This window comes from Corythoichthys intestinalis, chromosome 17, assembly GCF_030265065.1.
Source record: "Corythoichthys intestinalis isolate RoL2023-P3 chromosome 17, ASM3026506v1, whole genome shotgun sequence".
In the NCBI taxonomy this organism is placed as follows: domain Eukaryota; kingdom Metazoa; phylum Chordata; class Actinopteri; order Syngnathiformes; family Syngnathidae; genus Corythoichthys; species Corythoichthys intestinalis.
Window position 1 is genome coordinate 18,443,588 of NC_080411.1, and position 23,001 is coordinate 18,466,588.

Below are 23,001 nucleotides of genomic sequence, written 5' to 3' on the forward strand. Positions count from 1 at the left end.
AAGTGCAAACAAGGGCGTAGGATTGGTCTCAACATTGGTAGGGACGATATCACAGCATAACCTGCATGTACACTTTTTGCTCGGGATGTGACATTAAAGCAGAAATATGAAGTAATTTCATAACATGCCAAAAAGGGTCACAATTAAAGTAATTAAACATTGTCCAACAAATAAAGCATGAAAAAATAATTTATATGTTGTATATTTGACAAAATAATCGCGTTTCCGAAGTTCGAGCCTGAAAGGGGACGAACCCGGAAGTCATACGTCACACCGGGAACAGCGATGGCAGCTCCATACATACGGCCGCCATGCAAAGCCCTTCAAACAATGATTCAAACAACGATATAAGCGATAGATTGAGCGCAAGGGAGGAGATTCAAGTTTTTGAAGAGTTGGAGTAAGAGGAGGAGCTTGGAATTTTATGTTGGACCTAACATGTATTAGCCAGACGCTAATCAGGATGCAAACAATGTGCCTAGACTACCGGACATGGAATGGATACAAGACCCATCGAGATTACAAGATTGGTAAAATATAGGCTGTTATTATTTTCATGATTTGAAGATGCAGGCATTTGCACATAATTTTATGTTTTTGTCTATCTGATGACATTGATAAAAAAATTAATAATCAGACTTCATGTTGATTTTGGCAGATCCGGCAGCTCTCGTGCATATAAAATAATAATATAAAAACATTGGGGGGAAAGAAGGAGATGAGTCGTTGATGGCTTTCTCCACTTTATTGTGGCAACAATAAGAAAACAAAATAACAGCGGACTGCCGCCACATTCGACTGCGAAGTTTTGCTTCTCGCTGATCTCCTCCTCGCCTCCTACTACTCTTAAACGGATCGTGCATAGTGTCTTGTTATGAGCTTTTTGTTTACAAATGTATTGAACAAATGACGTGCTGACAACTTTGTTTCTTTATTAACACATGGAGCTAACAGTACGAACACAGCTCGGGGCTCTCGGCAGGAAGTGGCGTCTAATGGCGTGAGGAAATGTAGTTTTTTCACACAAGCGGACAGATTACAAAGCACCACTTCAGTGTTGTCCCGAGACTACATTTCCCATGATTCACTGCGCGACCTGCGCGCTCGCTGATTCACTGCCAGACATTAAAACCAACATGCTTGTTGTTGTCACCTGTCAGCGGCTCTCGTACGTAAAACACAAACTAGAAGGCTATCAAGCGATCACCGTGAAAGAAACGCCGAACCGTACAAATGCAATGCAATGCTTGAAGCGTGAAGGTGGAAATACATAATACAAATAAATGTGCACAAACTCACCGGCGGTGTGTGTCTCTTACGGCAACGTGACCGTGAATTACCGCGACGCCGACCCGCTTACATGCACATCCACACCCCTTTCCCGATTGACAGTGGATTAACCCTTTCGGACAAGATCGTAGATGACACACAATTTAAACACGCTTAACCTAGCGAACGCAACATCAGCTACTGTATGATCGGGGATTGCCACGAGTTAACTTTCGGCTAACACTGCTAGCTTATACTGTTCATTCCACAACAGTTGGCAGCTCTGCTTTGACAAAGTCATCAGCCATCTATCAAAAAATCACACTTACTTTTTGGCAAATCCTTGATCATAAGCAGACCGGTTAAGGAAGCAGGCATCTTCGAAGTGTTTGCAGCAGAGAACACTACTCGATGATGGCGTGAAATTCATTCGCTTCGTGCGAATGAAAGATGTCCATTTACGTGCCCTGCTACGTGGCCACTCATACAACTTTTCATTTGAGTGAGAAGAAAACATCGCCACACACCACCGTGGCATCTTACCGAGAAGCAATGCAACAAACAATACTGTTCTATGGCGGACTTCCTTCGCACTTCCCGGTGTGACGTAATTTCCGAAGATTTCCGAAGATTGATGAAGAAAAGCATTTTTGTTGTCAAGGGCGTTGCTATGGGTTAAACAAAGAATCTGGAAGGGTTGCGTTAAAAAAAAAAAAAAAGAAAATATGCTTATAATTGTTTAGCCATTGATATTATTCAAAAACATGGTTGGCTAACCTTAGTTTCGCTTTAATAAGACCAAACAGATTGGGTGAACGTGGGTCAGGGCTACATTAAAGCTTTTTACATTGAAAATTCTTTTAAATATATTCTTAAATCCCTGAATTCTTTATAGATACGGACGTAAAACAGTCTCGATTCTTGGTTGAAAGCAAAAAAAAAAAAAAAAAAACAAAACCTGCAGTTAGCATTTGTTTTACGTAAATATGTCGAATGTGCTGCTAGTCTTTAAACTACTGTGGCGCCGCCTTATCGCCACAAAAAGCTTTTTACGTTGAAAATTCTTGTGAATAAATGCATAACTCCTTAAATTCTTTATAGATATGGACGTAATACAGTCTTGATTCATGGTTAAAAGCAAAAAAAAAACAAAAACAAAAACGGGCAGTTAGCATTTATTTTACGTAAATATGTCGAATGTGCTGCTAGTCTTTAAGCCACTGTGGCGCCGCCTTATCACCACAAAGAGCTTTTTTCGTGATAAATTCTTGTGAATAAATGCATAAATCCTTGAATTCTTTATAGATTTGGACATAAAACAGTCTTGAGTCTTCATTAAAAGAGCAAAGAACCATGCAGTTAGCATTTATTTTACATTAATATGTTGAATGTGCTGCTGGTCTTTAAGCCACTGTGCTTTTTACGTTGAAAATTCTTGTGAATAAATGCTTAAATCCCTGAATTCTTTACAGATATGGACGTAAAACAGTCTCGATTCTTGGTTGAAAGCAAAAAAAAAAATCGGGCAGTTAGCATTTATTTCACGTTAATATTGCAAATTATGACGCCAATGCCGTAGCAGTTAATTTCTCCCATTGATTTTTTTAATGTTTCAAAATGCAAGCATGGTATAAAAAATATGATAATTACCTTGAATCCTCGAACAAATCACTCCTGAGACAATCCTTCCTGTTTGTATGTGGTACAGCTTTCGTACTTTTTCAACCTAAATCCAGCATTGGATCGCTGCATGTGTTTGAGAATAACTGCGACCGACTGAAGCGGAGTGTGGAACGGCCCCCAACTAGAAGGCATGGCGCAGTGTCTGGGGAATGTGTCCCTTGAAGATCATTATGAAGTCTATGGATTGGGTAAATCAGGGGTGCTCGTTACATCGATCGTGATCGACCAGTCGATTGCAACGCTAGTGTGAGTAGGTCTTGGCATCCCAAAAAAAAAAAATGTACAGCTAATTATGATTATGTTGTGTTATGTAACAACATTTGAGGTTATGCAGCACCCCTCTCTCTTTAAGCAGCTTCTTGCTCACGTATTTCTGGTTCTGTAGTTTCCACTAGGAGAGTTCACTACATTTCTCACAGTTTATTTAACGTTAACAGTAGAAAACACAAACAGAAGGATACTTCTCTCTAAGCAGCTTCCAACTCAAGTTTTGCAGGTTAGCAAGTTCACACAGTTTAATGTTAACTCTGACTAGGTGGTACTTTCAGTTGCAAAAATCAGTGGTGTGTTTCCCACCTCCACAACATTGCAGTCTTTTTAAATTAATTTCAGTGGCTGCTGCTCGAAGAAAAACTTCTAATATCCCTCCTCTTCCAAGGGCAGTGGGCACGGTGGCATGTTGTCGACATGTGTTACTGTCAGGGTTGTGTGGGGGGGTACGTGTGCGTGGCGGGGGTGGGTCAAGTCACCAGCCAATAAATTGTGCGTTTGACAAAAAAATAAAATGGACTGGCACAGCAAGTGAAAAGGGGTAAATGTAAGTCTGAACATAAGATATATATAAGAACTTCTTTAACTATTGTTGTTCGTTGGGCAAATCATAGCATAAGATATGATAAGCATGTCAATGGCCGTTCAATTCGGTCATTTGCCCCCCAGAATTCAAAGCACATTCTATGATATAAATGTGTGCATTTCATTTCATTTAATCTAATCTTGTACAGTGTCATGAAAGGCAATTTGAAATCAATGTATTCTTATTCTTAAAAAATATCAAGGCTGCAGAAATGGATTATTTTTGTAGTCGATTAATCTATCAACTAGTTAGTTCGAATAATCGAGTAATCGGTTAAGCAACATTTAATGCGTTGCTGAATAAATTTTAGATGTAAAACAAGGGCTTGCTAAGATTTCACTTTCAGAAGAGCATTAAATGCGAATACAAAGTAAAATTCCCTGAGTGTTTCTTCAAATTATACAAAATTGCACTACAAATAAATTAAGATACCTGAGCCTAGCCTCAAACGGTATAAAAAAAAAAAGACCTGAGTACAAGTGAACAATTGGCTTGCTTTCCTAGCAAAAGTCCGCTAGCTTAAATGCTATAAAATGCTTACGTTTTTGTTTTCCCTTGCTCTTAAATCGTCCAAACTTTTTCCCACAAAAAAAAAAAAAAACGCCTAAATTATGAACGCAAAAAAAAAAAACATTAGCTCAAACAAAAAAAGTACCTTATGTTGGCCTTAACATGGAGCAGCTGAATTCAGCCATGTTAAAGTCATATTCGCTGTTGCCACGAGAGGACAGTGTATCCACCCAAATCAACATAACTGAATCAAACACTTTCAAAACAAACCATTACAATACCACAATACGAATTACTCGAGTTAATCGTTGCAGCACTAATATCTATTTTATATTGCGCCTCCTTTTTGTTGTTGTTTTTCAGGCTGCAACCCAGCGAAAAACTTCCGTTCCCGGCTCTTTACACTGAATGAGGTGGCGGATAGAAATGCTTCAAAAGGAACGCAAGTCATTCTTTTAAGCACATACTTTAATTGGTGTTTGTTTGCAAGTACTATCACACACATACAAATGCATTCAACTGCATCACCATAATAAATCATATTTCCAACAAATAGTGCTATTTTTCTTTCACAAGCAATACGACACGATTCAAAATGCATCACAAAGCTTGGAGGTGACATTCAATTGGGGGGAAAAAATGACAACCAAACACTTCTTGTTCAGGGAAGATATTAAAATGGGCCTTTTTTGCTGCCATGCTGTCATCTACAACTAACTAGTACTATTGATCAACAGGTAATGATTTGAAGTCATTGGCCGCCATGATCGGCGGGCGATAAGACGTCCGTTCCATCGGATCTGGGAAGCCCTCCCACTTCAAATGGATAGGACCTCTCTGAGTGACACTTATTTCAATTCATAGCAGTATGAAAAGAAGCACATCATTGGATGGCTATCATTGTTAAAGGCACAGAGCTAACGCTATTTTAATAGTTGATCAGTTGTTTGTTGACCTAATAATTATCCAAATGCTCTTTGAGAAGCACCTCTTCAGGAAAAAAAGCTTATTTTGACATTATTAGTCATTATTGCTTTTTTTTTTTTAATTAATAAATACAATGGAAACAAAAAGAATCCTATTAAAATGAATACAAATAACAGAAATACATTCCGCCTATGACCACAATAACATGTTGAATTTCATAGTATTCGATTCATCGCGTGCAGTCAACAACGATTGACGTCCAATTCATTTAAAGTGGGAAGACTAACCGCGAATGCTAATTTTTTAGTGCCGCGGCCGACGAGTTCCCTACGATATCAGAGCATGAGCAGGACGAGCAGGTAGAGCGGTAGCAGCAGGTTGTCGATCTGAGCGGTGTAGGCCTCCAGCACGGCCACCAAAGTCACTGAGGCCAGGACCCAAGAGAAGGCGCCGTCCAGGTCCACCTCCGCGTCAAAAATCAGCAAGAGGGCCACGGCGGCCACCTGAGCCAGCACCGAGGTGGCCGTGCCCTCGACAGTCTTGCGGGTGCCGGGCCAGCGGAGCTCGCCCAGCGCGGCGCCGAAAACGGCCGCCACCGCGTCGCCAACGCCCACTGCCAGCACGCCGGCGTAGGGCGCTAGGCCGCCCGCCCCTGCTGACGCACACGCCGTCGGCGAAAGCCAGACGGGCAGCGCCATGCCCAGCAGGAGGTAGACGTGGGTGAGGATAAGCGGACCAGAATCCCGGTCGTCCAGGAATGAGGCGAGGAGCCGGCGGAGCGGTGTCCCAAGCGGCTTAATCCGGAAGTAGCGCACGTATTCCAGAAAGAGGAAGACCGCCAGGCACCCCGCCGACGCCACGTGCAGCAAGCGCCGGTCGTAGAGGAGCCCCGGCACAAAGGTGGCCACGGCAATGACGTGGAAGTACTTGCGCACGGTGGTGGAAGCCTGGCGCTTCTCTGAGCCCGCCGGGCGCCGTCGGTTCTGCAGCAGGACCACGCCGGCGGCCGCCAAGCACAGAAAGGCCCAGTACGCCACCAGTTCCAGACGCCGGCGGTCCAAAGTGACAAAGTCCCACAACCAGGTGAGAGGATGGCGTCCGATGAAAAGCGATAGCCACGGCGCCAGGACGCCCAGGGCCAGCACGGCCGTCACGGTGTGGAAGAAGAGCGAGGACGCCCACGTCTCCGACTCCATGAAGCGGAAGAGCAGGGCGAAGAGCGCGCCCAGCAGGAGCAAGCCTACCGACAGCACGGGCAGCAGATAGGTGAGCGGGTCGCCCCCGCCGTCCGCCTCGGTCCGGCTCAGCGAGCGCTTGATCAGCTGGTTAAGCGCCACGCTAACAGCGCCCACCACCAGGAGCGCCTCGCCGGGCGTGAAGCATCGCGGCAGCAGGTACAGCGCGATCAAGCTGAGGTAGACGAAGATCAGGAGCACCTCCAGGACCTCGATCACCTCCGACACGGTCAGGGTCCGCTTGGCCGCGTAGGCCACGGAGGCGGCCGACAGCCCGGCCGCCGCGCAGGCGTGAACTGGCGCCGGCCGCGTGACGCCCAGCGCGATCAAGGACACGAAGAGCGCTAGGACCATGCCGCTCACAGTCACCACCATGAAGAAGCGCTCCAGGTGCACTTGACCCGCCGAGGCGCACTGGGCCCGCAGGACCAGACCCAGGAGAGGCATCACCAGCGAAGCCGGCACCACACCGCTGCTGCCGGCGGCCGGCCGGAACTGAAAGACGGCGCCGTCCGACTTGAGCAGGCGGTCCCACTTGCGCTGCGAGTAGAAGGCCTGGACCAGCAGCCCCACCGCGCACCACGAGTGCTGGTTCCACAGTGCCGCATGGACACAAAGGACCACAGTCGACACCGTCGCCGACTCCACCAGAACCGGGTCGATCATCACTGCGGAGGCAGGTCGGCGTCTCTCACTTCTTCATCTGGGTGGTACCTTGTCTCTCTGCGCTGTAGGGAAACCAAACTCTTAGGTTGCGAGATGAACGAACCTCCATAAAAACCCAAATTTTTCCTCATTCTCCACTCATAAACCTGCCCCTTGCTGACTGTTCTAGACATCAAATCCATTTCAACTGGGAAGGAAGGTACCTCGGTACCTCACAATATACAACGATTATCGATACATTGGTAGAATATCCTAGAAGGATTTTCTGACCAACAACTAACAAACAGAAAAACAAGCTTCTGCTGTGAATTGGAATGAGTTTATCACTACAGTCCCTGACAAAAGTCTTGTAGCTTATCCATTTTACAGAAACAATTGCTACTAACCTGACTTTTAATTATTCAATTGGTTTCAGAAATGGCTCATATGAAAGCTAAGACACTCCAAAATGATATTGAATGTACAAAAATATATTTGTTTCACTGAAAAAAAGATTGATCATTTAATGAAGACATAAAGGTCAAATTTCGGCAAGACAAAAGTTTTGTCGCCTACAGAAAGTAGTGTGAAAATTGAACAAAAAATGTACTTCAGATACAAAAATATGTTACATAACATAAGCGAATTAAGTAGTGGTGCTGTGAGATCCAAATGTAATATTTTGCATTGCATTGCACCACTGATGAAACACAGTGTCAGCAATAAAATTAACTTACAAGAATATTTATAATAATAAGTTGAGTGTTTTTTGTTTCCCATCATTCTTGAGGGGAATTCTACATCAGACTGCTTAGGCAATACTTTTCGCCAAGATCGTCATCCATTGAATATGGTACGCCCGTCGGTGTCGTGCCATTGTAGTTACCCCAGTCAAAAATTGTATCCCCTGGGCGGAGCCATATGTAAGTAGATTTTTGTCTTTATTATTCAATCCCAAAAAAAGTTGCTTCAATCAAAATATATATTTTCAACCCCCAAAAAAGTCACTTCAATCATTAAAAAAAAAAAAAAAAAAAGTTTGAATGCAAAAATTATTTGAAAGACAAAAAATTGCGTGCGAAAGCTTTTTTTTTTTTTTTTTTTGATTGAAGCAACTTTTTTGATTGAAGTTATGTTGATTTGTGTTTGGGCCACATTTTTGCTAGGACATTTTTGTCATTATTCAATCAAAAAACAAGTTGCTTAAAAAAAAAAGTATATTCATTCATTCATTCATTCATTTTCCATGCCGCTTTTCCTCACGAGGGTCGCGGAGGTGCTGGAGCCTATCCCAGCAAACTACGGGCATATATATATATATATATATATATATATATATATCAGAGGTTGCGCTAGACATTTTCGTTGTCTGTCATTTTGACCGACAGGGTCATAAAAATCCGGTCATAGTCTATTTTTACCCGTCACTTAAATTTTTAAAATGATAATGATGACATATTCAATAGTATTTAGTTTTCATTCATTTTTAATTAATATTGTAACGCTTGCTTGGCGGCGAAAAATTAGACACGGAAGTCGTGGTATTTTTCTCCCTTTTTACTCTGCTTACCGCCAACAACTCCGCCCCCAAAGAAAAGGAGGCAACGATATAGACCCCAATCACCAACGTCACACAATGATCTTAATTGTGGTTGTCAGCCCAAAATCTTCTAAATATATATTAAATGCATCTTACCAGATATAAAAAGTCTACTACATAGTCTGTGGTGATCGTTTGGTGCCCAGATTTCTTGTCGAATTACAGCAGTCCATCTCGCTCTCATCTTCGCGTCTCTCAGAATACGGTCGAACTTCAAGTCTCTCCGTCTATCTTCTCTGTTACAGCAACCAACCGCCACACACGCCTTCACCATTTTGATTATTAATATTAACGAGCAGAAAAACCGTAATAGTAATAGGAGGCATGTACGTAGCGGTAATGTATAAACATGACGGCCTGACACACAATATGGCGGCTCCGGTCAGGGGGGCGGAGTTGTGACGTCATGTGATTGGGGTCTATACACAGGCGGCAATCTTGTCCATCAATTGGATGACGCGCTGGCACACCGGGTGCACCAATAAGAACCTCGCGTTGATGTGTCAATCACGGTGCCGCCGCCAGACCCCGGTTACGCTACAATATTCTGACAGAATAGCCAACGACGTCATGCATTAAGAGAGACAATAGCTAATTAATATGCTAACTCGCCACCCTGTGGTCTGGGGTGTGAATTGCAACCTGTCAAAATGACTGACGGACTTCAGTTTTTTCCGTCACCGTTTTAAAAAACCGGTCAACGACGGAAAATTTCCGGTTAACGCGACCCCTGATATATATATACATATATATATATATATATATTTTTTTTTTTCAAAAAGAAAAATCCCTTCAGTCAAAAAATGAAAAAATTCAATGATGGTAAAAAATTTCGAATGCGAAAAAATATTTGAGATTGAAAAATTTGCGCTTGAGCACTTAATTTTTCATCGAAAAAGTTTTCTTTGATTGAAGCAATCCTTTATGTGTTTGAGCCATATTGTGGGTAGGACATTTGTGTCTAAATCATTTAATCCCCCCAAAATGGTGTTAAATGGTGTTATATAGCGCTTTTCCACCTTTCAAGTTGCCTCAGTCAAAAAAAAAAAATTATCAAAGAAAAAAAAAACACTTGGAAAAAAAAAAAAATATATATATATATATATATATATATATATATATATATATATATACATATACTCCGTCTAAGTTGCTAGTCACGTTCTGTTCAAAAAATAATTTTGACTCATTATAAAAATATATTTTTTGTTCATTTCATTCATTTTTGTTGTAGTTTTATTGCTTTACAACTTATATACACTCACCGGCCACTTTATTAGGCACACCTGTCCAACTGCTCGTTAACACTTAATTCCTAATCAGCCAATCACATGGCGGCAACTCGGTGCATTTAGGCATGTAGACATGGTTTAAGACAATCTCCTGCAGTTCAAACCGAGCATCAGTAAGGGGAAGAAAGGTGATTTGAGTGACTTTAAACGTGGCATGGTTGTTGGTGCCAGAAGGGCTGGTCTGAGTATTTCAGAAATTGCTGATGTACTGGGATTTTCACGCACAACCATCTCTAGGGTTTACAGAGAATGGTCCGTAAAAGAAAAAATATCCAGTGAGCGGCAGTTCTGTGGGCGTAAATGCCTTGTTGATGCCAGAGGTCAGAGGAGAATGGCCAGACTGGTTCGAGCTGATAGAAAGGCAACAGTGACTCAAATAACCACCCGTTACAACCAAGGTAGGCAGAAGAGCATCTCTGAACGCACAGTACGTCGAACTTTGAGGCAGATGGGCTACAGCAGCAGAAGACCACGCTGGGTGCCACTCCTTTCAGCTAAGAACAGGAAACTGAGGCTACAATTTGCACAAGCTCATCGATATTGGACAATAGAAGATTGGAAAAACGTTGCCTGGTCTGATGAGTCTCAATTTCTGCTGCTACATTCAGATGGTAGGGTCAGAATTTGGCATCAACAACACGAAAGCATGGATCCATCCTGCCTTGTATCAACGGTTCAGGCTGGTGGTAGTGGTGTAATGCCCCCCCCCCTTAAAATCCGCTTATGGGCCAAAGTAAGTTGTCTTTTTCCCACATTAGTCTCAATGTAGCAATGCTAACATTTACAGTGTTTAATATACATGTGTTTCCTTATTTTGTATGTCTGAACTGTAATTCTGTGGAGTGTTGATGACCAATAAACATCTGCGAAATGAGTCTCATATGTCATCTACACACACGCACAAATGTATGCACGCACGCACGCAAGCAGTGACAAAACGCAGCCGTGAAAATTATCGCCCTCATTTTTATTTACCTTGCGACAAATGGACTAATTGCATATCGCGGCAGGCTTAGCAACTTGAATAAAACATGTCGTTAGTAGTTAGATGGAATTACGACCACCCCCCGCCTTAAAAATTTTCTCCTCGGATCTACACAATTCACATAGGTCACCCTTTTCTACTTCAAAACGGCAAATTTTGCCGAAAGGTGAGTGATTTTCATGCCTGAATAAATGCCCTAAAATGAACCGCAAGTGACCTGTAAATGCCCTGAAAACCCCCAGTCTAAAAGGATTGGGCATCGTGCACAGTCAATGCAGCCTTAGAGTTAACTAATACATTATTATGGTTGAAGATTTTGGTAGCAACTTGTTGGTTCCATTTTAGTTATTTATTTTTTAGATATTGACAACTTTTTAAAACGATATCTCGATTCTTGGCAGGAGCATATCGATAACCTTTTGGGATACAAAGTATCACGATATATCAGCATTCGATATTTTGTCACACACCTAGTTGGCAGTGTGTCAATGGCAGCTAATACTTAAAAAAAAAAATCAAACCCCCCAAATTTTAACACGGTTCCAATCTTCTAAAAATGATGTGAGCGGGCGATTCTCAATCGTGTGATCGGGTCGTGGGACATCCCTAGTACTAATGTAAATCAGTTTATTTTGCTCGTCTAGAAATCCTAGATTGAATCTTCACACAATCACATGCTCTTTGCACACTAACCCTTTGTTTCTTTGTTTGGGTTGCAAGTTGGAGTTTGAACCCACATACAGCTGAGGATGACTTCGTTATCCACGTTATCAGGATGTGTGTCAGAATGACGAGAAAAATCAGCTTTCAATGATGGTGAAAACCAAAAGGTATTTCTTTAAAAACGGCCGATAGAACACAGTAGCCACTGCGTTATGGTCAATTCTGCGCACCGAGTGTGACAAAATGATACTTACCGCTTTATTATGTTCTCATGCAGACAGGAGGATCAAGTCTAGCTTTCTTTCCTTTGTCAGAGATCGTTCGTCTCTCCCAGGCAGTCGGAGGCCGCCATGTTTTGACAGCTTGGTCACATGGGCAGAAGCTCAATTTCAATCGGTTGATATTTTTCTTTTTTTTTTTTCTTTTAATATTTTGTCATTCCTTATTTGGCCATTAATATAGATATCAAGACATGAAAAAATAGCAATGATAGCATCATTAAAAATAAACTATTCACGGCGCTATGTGATTGGCTGAGAAGTGAAAATACACTCGTGTAAAAATGCCTGATTAAAAATGCGTCGTGAAAGTATGACCACCCAACAAAACAAAACAATACTATAGATTGAGCATAACCAAGCAGACAATAGCAACAACAACCAAAGAACAACAAAAAAATAAAAAACACAAAGGGTGTAAAAAAAAAAAAAAAAAATTCTGAGAGAAATCTGTCAATCAAATCAAATCTAAATCCAGATCTATCCATCTATCAAATTTAACGCTTTGCAAAAGATAAATCATTTCTCCAATGAGCCAAACATAGTATGGTTTTTAAATAAGCGACACTTATGAATGCAAAATCTCCCCACAAGCATGATCTCTTTTAAAACAAATTCTAAGTTCTTATCTCTTTGATAAACATCGGGGAAAAAATGGTTTCTTCAGGGACGTCTCAATTTTTAGATTGCAATCAAGTCTTTGACTGCAGAAGGAATTAACTACATTGCAGTGAAACAAAATCAAGGTTAATACAACTTAAAAAAAAAAGTTATTAGGGCTGTCAAACGATTAAAATTTTTAATCGAGTTAATCACAGTTTAAAAATTAATTACTCGTAATTAATCCCAATTCAAACCATCTATAAAATATGCCAAATTTTTCTGTAAATTATTGTTGGAATGGAAAGATAAGACACAAGACGGATATATACATTCAACATACTGTACATAAGTACTGTATTTGTTTATTATAACAATGAATCAACAAAATGGCATTAACATTATTAACATTCTGTTAAAGTGATCCATGGATAGAAAGACTTGTAGTTCTTAAAAGATAAATGTTAGTACAAGTTATAGAAATTTTATATTAAACCCCTCTTAATGTTTTCGTTTTAATAAAATTTGTATTATTTTCAAACAAAAAATAAACTAGTAGCTCGCCATTGTTGATGTGTATAATTACACAATGCTCGTGGGTGCTGAAACCCATCAAATCAGTCGCACCCAAGCGCCAGCAGAGGGTGACAAAACACCAAAAAAAAAAAACACGTAACAAGTGGATATGTGACTGTGCTGTCATTTTAATCTGTTTGAGCTGAGCATGTGCTTTAAATGCGTCAAATATTTTAACATGATTAATTTTAAAAAATTAATTACCACCCGTTAACGCGACAATTTTGACAGCCCTAATAAAAAACCTAAGTGTGGTACAGTGATGACGTGACGAAAGGCGCTCGGGCGTCTGTCGCAACCCAATGTGAGTACCGACAGGACGTTAATATATTAAATTGTGCCTGCATGTATGAGATTATTAACACGTTTTCAAACAATATAAACAATCGTGTACCCTCCTTACATTTCCGCCATAGGTGGAGTTTGACTTTTGGGGCAGGGTGGGGCACAACATGTTGATGAGCCCGAAACGTAGTGTCAGCAATAAAATTAACTTACAATATTTACAGTATAATAAGTTTAAAATGACCATTTTTTTTGTGTGTGTTTGTTTTCCGTTGTTCTTGAGGGGAATTCTAAATCAGGCTGCTTAGGACAGCTATACTTTTCGCCAAGATTGTCATTCATTGAATATGGTACACTCGCCGCTGTCGTGCCAATGTAGTTACCCACGTCAAAAATAGTATCCCCTGTGCAGAGTGCTGCACTGATTTGGTTGATTTCCATGTTTTGGTGATGTAGTTTTCTACGAGGTTTTAAAATGGGGCCCATGCATTAAAAAAAAAAAAAAAAAATTCTGTCGTATAACGTAACATCGAACTGAACATAAAAAAAGGCAATGTTTTGCTGTTTTACTCGTAGGATGACCTATAACTGTTAATACTGTAAATAAAGTAATGTATAGAGTTTGTCCAGTTTAATAAATGTCCAAAATGTATAACTCTGGTTCTTTTCTGGCTTCAATTAATTGTTTAACTCGACAAAACTCATAAACTAATGTGTCTGTGTGTTTGTGTGTGTTTGCGCTCGAGCAGACAGGGGATATTTTTTGATGGGGGTAACTACATTGGCAAGACACAGTCTTTAGTGGGGCAAACTGAAACTCCGGTCACCATTTTGTCTGCCGTTTCATGGTCCAAATTTTCAAATCTTGGTTGTTGTCACTTTTGAAATCTTAGGTTTGAAAAAATTACATATATCCATCTTGCCTCTTCTGTCCTCGGGTAGTTTTGGCTAAGCAAACCAAATAACCGTCTAAGGTGCTAGTCACATGATCTGTTCGAAAAATAATTCTGACCCATTATAAAAATGATTTTTTTCCCAGTTCATTTTTGTTTTATTGCTTTATAACTTTTATTGACAATATTTTACCGGAAAACTCAAATTTTGTAATCATATATAGGAAAGTTAATTACATGCAATGACACTTTACAGCCAACAGGAGGGGCCTGGCCCCCCCTTGAACTCCGCTTATGATTTCCACAGATATTTATATCTTTTAATGGGACCACACTGAAGATATGAATCACACAAGTACAGCTTATATAGCAGCGTAAATTTATGGTTCCCTCAAAATACAGCCATTACTTTTAGTAATAGTATTTTAGTCAAGTATGGATTCCAAACAAATCCCCAAAACACATCACATACCCAAACTGTCGTAAAAAGGTCGCAAATCAACGCATGCGTTTAGCTTGTGCATTATTACGTATGTGCCACTCACATCATATGTATACACTGATCATGTCAATGATTCTCACAACTTACAGCAAGGATGTCAAACTTATTTTGGTTCACGGGCTACGTACAGTCCCTTGCAAAAGTATTCGGCCCCCTTGAATCTTGCAAACTTTCGCCACATTTCAGGCTTCAAACATAAAGATATGAAATTTAATTTTTTTGTCAAGAATCAACAACAAGTGGGACACAATCGTGAAGTGGAACAACATTTATTGGATAATTTAAACTTTTTTAACAAATAAAAAACTGAAAAGTGGGGCGTGCAATATTATTCGGCCCCTTTACTTTCAGTGCAGCAAACTCACTCCAGAGGTTCAGTGAGGATCTCTGAATGATCCAATGTTGTCCTAAATGACCGATGATGATAAATAGAATCCACCTGTGTGTAATCAAGTCCCCGTATAAATGCACCTGCTCTGTGATAGTCTCAGGGTTCTGTTTAAAGTGCAGAGAGCATTATGAAAACCAAGGAACACACCAGGCAGGTCCGAGATACTGTTGTGGAGAAGTTTAAAGCCGGATTTGGATACAAAAAGATTTCCCAAGCTTTAAACATCTCAAGGAGCACTGTGCAAGCCATCATATTGAAATGGAAGGAGCATCAGACCACTGCAAATCTACCAAGACCCGGCCGTCCTTCCAAACTTTCTTCTCAAACAAGGAGAAAACTGATCAGAGATGCAGCCAAGAGGCCCATGATCACTCTGGATGAACTGCAGAGATCTACAGCTGAGGTGGGAGAGTCTGTCCATAGGACAACAATCAGTCGTACACTGCACAAATCTGGCCTTTATGGAAGAGTGGCAAGAAGAAAGCCATTTCTCAAAGATATCCATAAAAAGTCTCGTTTAAAGTTTGCCACAAGCCACCTGGGAGACACACCAAACATGTGGAAGAATGTGCTCTGGTCAGATGAAACCAAAATTGAACTTTTTGGCCAGAATGCAAAACGATATGTTTGGCGTAAAAGCAACACAGCTCATCACCCTGAACACACCATCCCCACTGTCAAACATGGTGGTGGCAGCATCATGGTTTGGGCCTGCTTTTCTTCAGCAGGGACAGGGAAGATGGTTAAAATTGACGGGAAGATGGATGCAGCCAAATACAGGAACATTCTGGAAGAAAACCTGTTGGTATCTGCACAAGACCTGAGACTGGGACGGAGATTTATCTTCCAACAGGACAATGATCCAAAACATAAAGCCAAATCTACAATGGAATGGTTCAAAAATAAACGTATCCAGGTGTTAGAATGGCCAAGTCAAAGTCCAGACCTGAATCCAATCGAGAGTCTGTGGAAAGAGCTGAAGACTGCTGTTCACAAACACTCTCCATCCAACCTCACTGAGCTCGAGCTGTTTTGCAAGGAAGAATGGGCAAGAATGTCAGTCTCTCGATGTGCAAAACTGATAGAAACATACCCCAAGCGACTTGCAGCTGTAATTGGAGCAAAAGGTGGCGCTACAAAGTATTGACGCAAGGGGGCCGAATAATATTGCACGCCCCACTTTTCAGTTTTTTTGTTAAAAAAGTTTAAATTATCCAATAAATTTTGTTCCACTTCACGATTGTGTCCCACTTGTTGTTGATTCTTGACAAAAAATTAAAATTGTATATCTTTATGTTTGAAGCCTGAAATGTGGCGAAAGGTTGCAAGGTTCAAGGGGGCCGAATACTTTTGCAAGGCACTGTACGTGTGCCCGACAACCATTTTTTTTTTTTTTTTTTTGGGCCAAATAAGTTAAATCACTGGCTTGCATTGCGACGCCTAGACGCCAGTGGATTGTTCGGACCAGATGAACGAATGTGACTGCGGACACAGAAAACTCTGTAGTATGATCCCATGTGCTACCGGAACCACCAAAGGGCAGCTATTGGTTTAAGTAGGACCACCTTGCAGGCCACATGTTTGATAGCCTTCACAGAAATGAAACCAGTAACTCTTCTTTTGACACCGATCATATTTATTGAAACCACTAACACACACACACAAAATGTCACACTTGGCTACATAGAGGACGTTACTTTCACAATAAAAGCCTCCAATCAGAAGAGAGCACGAGGAAAAAGACCAATAAGTTAACGGGACGCCAACCGCCTTCCCTTTCCCGAACAAGTCAGCCTAGCCGGCCACGCGATAGTTGGCGTGAAACTCGGGCTGGATGTCGCAGACGCGGCGCAGGAGGTCGCCCAGCACGACGTCCCGGTTGCCGCGGTAACTGGCCTGGATCCGACCCATGCGCTCGGCGGTGTCGCGGTCCACCTCAACCGCGCTGTTGCCGTGGGAACCCAGCGCCTGAACACAAACAAATACTCACATCGGCATATTCCAGAACAACATTGGCCGCCCGTCGCTATCAAGTTGTCTTGCAAGTCCTCACCGCCGCCTCTTTGGTCTTGAACTCTTTGTCCCTCTGCAGTCGATATTGTTCGATCTCAGCTTGCGCTTCTTCTTTGGCTTGCTTCAGACGCCGATTTTTACCTGCGACGAAAATTACACAGCGACAGGAGCAGTGTTGTCAATAATAGCATTAAGAGTATAATGACCAGTGTTGTTAATAACGGCGTTAGAATATAACGGTGTTGTTTTTTTCAGAAGTGAGTCATCTAATTAATTACTTTTCTCATCTTGGCAACGCCGTTACCGTTACTGAGGCGGGAAAGGCGTGTGTTACTATGCGTTACTATGTTGGTTGAATGACGCGAGAAAACTCAGAGAGACGGACTCACAGAGACGAGAGAGCAGAGCAGGAGTGGGGAGGAGTCAAGGGAGTTGTGACGCCGTTCCAAACGCGATGCTCGGTGGCTCCAATAATACCTGATAGTAGCCGATAGCCTACAAACTACGCCCACATGATGCTACGGTAGATATCACATATTATAGAACTAGATGCAAATGACAGACACGGCAGCATTAGCAACATGTATAAAGAACTAGATGCGTTTGTAAACAGCCGCCATCTTAAAGCAGTAGACCTCTCAGGAAGGCTCTGTTGTAGAGAACCTTCCTAGCGAACCTAAGTAACTTTTTATCTCAAATGCTACTAAATCGGCAAAATCTTGACTTAAAATTTTAAATGATGAAACAGTTTTAAAACTTACACATGTCGAAAGTAGACAAAAGGGAACATTAGCAATAACGGGAGACGTTTTAACAACTTTAACAGTTAATTTACAACATTAAATGACTTCCACACTTAGCAATGATTACTATCTAGTAGGGGTGTAACGGTACACAAAAACCTCGGTTCGGTACGTACCTCGGTTTTGAGGTCACGGTTCGGTTCATTTTCGGTACAGTAAAAAAAAAAAAAAAGAAAAAAAAAAAAAAAAAAAAAAAAAAAAGCACAATATAAACATGCTAGTTGTTTATTACACACTTTTGTGCTTTCAACAATGGGAACATTAGCCTATACAAAGCTAGAATTCTGCTCAAAAAGTAGCGGGTATTTAAAGATAATCCAACAACAATTTGCCTTTCAGACCGCACGTATTGGTCAGCTTTTATTCTGAAAGAAAGAAGAAAAAAGAAGTCCTGTGCTAAAGAGAAAACAATCCCAATGACAAAGATTTTAACATGTATTTTACAAATGAAATGCCTCAATGAATCATTTTTTTTCTTATGAACGGTTTTCAAAAGCTTTATTGGTGGGTTTTCTCAAGTTAAAGCACCACACAGAAATTAATGAATTTAATTGTGTAAGCAGGATGTGTGTATTATTCTTATTATTTAATTACAGGTGTTTTAGCTCATTTCAATTTATTTTATTTAAATGGGCTATTATTTCTTTTGTTATGCGTGTATATTTTACAAATGTGATGTAGTATTCATTTATATTGTATATTTTATGTTGTATAACTTTAGTTCCTATGTGAATATTAGTTCCTACTTGTTTTGTTGTGGTAGGAAGGTTTTGTATTGAACACGGGGCCGTGTTGGTTATTATTATAGCAGAGAAGACAGCAGCAAATCAACAAAGACAAGTCAACTGTGCCCCGATCTACCACTCAAGAGATCTGATGGACTCAAAAAGTAGGTTACGATTGCATATTAGTTTGAAAATCGACCGGATCCAACGTATTATTACACAAGTGACTTCCGGCCCGATCCTAGCTAGTAGTATTGATGCAGGAGGGCCGCGTCTCGCGTCAAATAATAAACTGTGCCGTTCATTTTGCGTGCGTCGAATTGAGCCGCTTCCGGGACGCATCTAACACTGTGACTGGTGTGCATTGGCTGATTCTAACGACCGCGTTTCACTGCGTTCTCGCGGCGGCCATGTTGCCGCGCCGTTGACGTTTCTGGACTGTCCTACCGTGTTGGTCCTCATTATAGCAGAGAAGACTGAGCAAATATAATCTACACAAAGAAACTGTAACCCGATCCACTCACAGCCTCGAAAAGTAAGGGTTATAATACGTCAGAAACTCGTTCGGTACGCGTCCGTTCCGAACCGACTACCACGTACCGAAACGGTTAAATACCAATACATGTACCGTTACACCCTTACTATCTAGTTATTGCAATATCCGCAATACCCCTGTGTCTAGTTAAGTTTAGGGTAAAGAATTGCGCTAGGGCCAATTGTCACAAAAACCTTTTAAATTTTAAACTCATTGTGTGAACTGCTTTTTTTTTTAAAAAAAAAAACAACATGAAAATTATCACCAGTTACTTTGCCAAGTAACTAATTACTCTGACATTCAGGTAACTGAGTTATTAACGCAATTACTTTTGGGGAGAAGTAATTTGTAACTGTAATTAATTACTTTTTTAAAGTGAGATAAACAACACTGGTAATGACGTTACTAACGGCGTTATTATTTCCAGTAATGAGTAATGTAATTACTTACTTTTCTCATCTTTGCAACGTCGTTACCGTTACGGAGGACCTAAAGGCGTGTTATTATATTATACGTTACTACGTTGGTTGAATAACGCGAGAAAAGACGCGAGAGTGGGGGGAGGTGGAGGGAGTTGTGACGCCATTGCAAACGCGATAGTAGGTGACTCCAATAATACTTGACTGTAGCCAATAATACCTGACTGTAGCTGATAGCCTCCAAAATACGACCACATGATGCTACGGTAGATATCACATGTATATAGAACTAAATGCAAATTGGTGGTGGAAACTCAGCGGCGTTAGTAAACAGCCGCCATCTTAAAGCAGTAGACTTCTCAGGAAAGCTCTGATGTAAAGAACCTTCCTAGCGAACCTAAGTAACTTTTTATCTAAAATACTCCTAAATCGGCAAAATCTTGACTTGAATCTATCTTTAAATGATGAAACAGTTTTAAAACTTTCACATGTCGAAAGTAGACAGAAAAACTGGAACAATTTTAACAACTTTAACGGTTGATTCACAACATTAAATAACTTTCAAACATAGCAAAATTTACTGTCTAGTTATCGTATTATCCACAATCCCCTGTGTCTAGTTAAGTTTAGGGTAAAGAATTGGGCTAGGGCGACTGTCCCAAAACGTTTTGAACTTCACAGTGTGACCTATGTTGTTGTTTTTTTAAAAAAAATTTCAATGGAAAAAAAACATGAAAAGTAAAACCAGTTACTTTGCAAAGTAACTAATTACTCTTACATTCAGGTAACTGAGTTACTAACTCAATTACTTTTTGGGAGAAATAATTTGTAACTTTAATTAATTTATTTTTAAAGAAAGACTAACAACACTGGACAGGAGTCAACGCAGCCCGATGCGCAGTTGTCCATCGTCACGTGGAGCATGTCAAAAACACTTGACGTTACAGGACTGCCTGTCAGGCTAGGACGAAACAATGTACATACATAGGGGCAGCTTACATGGCGACTCTGTGACACAAAGACGCAATGACTGAGTAGCGGATTCGCCTCGCGTGCATATGGTGTCGGCGAAGACGAAAAATTCTGAATCCTGCCTCCAAAGTGGAAGAATCCGATTGCCGGGGAATGAGGGGGGCATGCATATCAAAGGCTCCCGCGGCACGAGACTGCAACGTTAACATCAGCACTCGTACACGTCACATTGGGCGTTCTCAGCGGTGCTACTAAACATTAAAAACAGCAAATATGGCGGGATGTCGGCTTTAATTTACTGTTTTAAATAATATTTTCTAAATTAAATATGTTGAATGTTTCAATTTTTGTGCCTTTTTGAACAAAAGAAAAATGCCATTGCTTCGAGTGGGCGGGCATATTTTTTTCCGGGCTGAGGGAGCTTGGTGGGGTCAAAGTGCATTATTCTCTGTTGCCCTGTAAATCTACACTGCCCCCTAGGGCCTGGCATGAATACTTCATCGTTTTTATGAGGAATTGCGACATTGTTCAAATGGAAACGCAAATGCAAATGCAAATTTGACAGTTTTCGTATTCTCGGAGACTCACCATGTAAACGGCACCATAGTCTCGTGGGGTGGTAAGGAAAGCACTATGGCGACATCTTATGGTCGATATGTGAAATGAGCTGTCCCAGCTCTCTGCCATTGCACGGAATTTGTCTTGTACTCTTAAGATGCCAATACTTTCCTTTTTGTGTGACTCTACATGTAAGTAACTTTTGATAACGCACAATAGACATCGTGTAACGCTGGTCAAAAGGGAGGGTAATACCGTCTCCCGGGGTCACGTGACTGCACATAAAGAGAAGCCGTCTCACGTGACTCAAAATTAAACTTGACTTCGACAACCGAAGCTAACGCCAAAGAAATGAGCACTTTCTGCTCTTGTCGCATTGATGAAAAACGCTACGATTTGCAAAGAAGGAAAGGCCTCGAGGCCGGGCTACGCTATGCTAGGCTAACGAACAGACTCACGTTTGCGGGCTTCCGCCACCTTCTCGGCGGCTCTCTTCTCTGCCTGCAGCAGCTGCTGGATTCCCTGCGACTGACTCGCCATGGCGACAGTGGAAGAAAAGAAAGACGACGACCTCGAAGAGCTCGACAAACGGACGTACGCGGCGAAGCTCTCCTCGACGGGGTACGTGACGTAGTTGGCGTAGTCAGCTGACTCGAAGCACGTCATGTGACCACTCACGAGAACGTGATGGGGCCTAAACTCAAGCGTAGAAATCATATAAGAGGCTAGAGCCCAAAAAGTCACTTGTCGACCATTTTGCGTCGAGGCCGTTCCAGAAACAACTTCTTGGAGCCAGCGCATACTTTAAAAACGGCCGCAAACGTAAATTTGAACCACGAACTCAATTATACACACGCTTATTTTCATGAGCCATAGCGTTTGTAAAATAACGGTAGAAATCAGGTGGAAATCCCCCGATGCAAGATGGCCACCTAATACTTCCACCGTCTTTTGACATATAGCCGTAAATATGCAATATCTATGAAATACTCTCACTACCAAGTGTAATTCATTCCGTTCGAATATCAAAATGACCGGAATTTTCGCGCGACGTACGGAATTTTCCGAACGACCGCCCCCCCCCCCCCCCAAAAAAAAAATTCCATTCGCCCGTAAACGCAGCTCTTTTGAAAAAATATATATGGCGGAACACATTCATTCATTCATTTTCCATGCTCAGGTAAAATCTCAATTTTCTGGGGGAAGAAACATTTTGAACAGAAGGGCATTTAAAAAATAAACAGTGAAACCATAGGACTTTTGGGCCGGGGGGGGGGGGGGGGGGGGGCGGCACAACATGTTGATGACCCCAAAACGCAGTGTCAGCAGTAAAATTAACTTAAAAGAATATTTATAAATTGAAAATGAGTGTCTTTTGTTTTGGTTTCATTCTTGAGGGGAATTCTAAATCAGGCAGTTTAGGACAGCTATACTTTTCGCCAAAATCATCATCCATTAAATATGTTACGCCCGCCGGTGTTGTGCAAATGTAGTTACCCCAATCAAAGTGTATCCACTGGGCGGAGCCATATGGAGGTAGATTTGTGTCTTCATTATTTGATCAAAAGAAATGTGTTTGAATGCAAGAATAAATTTGAAACAAAAAAAATGCAATTGAAAGCTATTTTTCTTTTGATGAAAGTTTTTTTTTTTTTTTTTTTTAATTGAAGCAACTTTTTTGATTGAAGTAATATTGTTTTGTGTTTGGGCCACATTTGCTAGGACATTTGTGTCTTTATTATTCAATCAAAAATTAGATGCTTCCAAAAAAATGTATATATTTTCA

At 41.1% G+C, this 23,001-nt stretch overlaps 3 protein-coding genes across 4 annotated transcripts in view; 1 reads left to right on the forward strand and 2 right to left on the reverse strand.

The window, feature by feature from the left end:
• phyhd1 (phytanoyl-CoA dioxygenase domain containing 1) overlaps window positions 1-4,915 on the forward strand; it is a 25,385-nt gene extending 20,470 nt beyond the window's left edge. The window contains exon 10 of one of the 2 annotated variants that reach the window (XM_057819139.1): window positions 4,682-4,890. In XM_057819139.1, the coding sequence (XP_057675122.1) occupies window positions 4,682-4,730 (49 nt within the window). In that variant the 3' untranslated portion in view covers window positions 4,731-4,890. Of the gene's footprint in view, window positions 1-4,681 lie in introns of both variants that reach the window. The other variant, XM_057819140.1, reaches the window with a different exon arrangement.
• On the reverse strand, window positions 4,680-12,034 carry dolk (dolichol kinase). Its single transcript, XM_057819106.1, has 2 exons — window positions 11,920-12,034; window positions 4,680-7,208 (listed from the first exon to the last, which is right to left on the reverse strand). The coding sequence occupies exon 2, from the start codon at window positions 7,144-7,146 to the stop codon at window positions 5,581-5,583; it is 1,566 nt and encodes a 521-aa protein (XP_057675089.1). The 5' UTR covers window positions 7,147-7,208; window positions 11,920-12,034; the 3' UTR covers window positions 4,680-5,580.
• Window positions 12,035-16,805: 4,771 nt separating this feature from the next.
• Window positions 16,806-21,874, reverse strand: atp6v1g1 (ATPase H+ transporting V1 subunit G1). The gene is made up of 3 exons (XM_057819161.1): window positions 21,674-21,874; window positions 17,244-17,344; window positions 16,806-17,158 (listed from the first exon to the last, which is right to left on the reverse strand). The coding sequence occupies exons 1-3, from the start codon at window positions 21,753-21,755 to the stop codon at window positions 16,985-16,987; spliced, it is 357 nt and encodes a 118-aa protein (XP_057675144.1). The 5' UTR covers window positions 21,756-21,874; the 3' UTR covers window positions 16,806-16,984.
• Window positions 21,875-23,001: the final 1,127 nt, after the last annotated feature.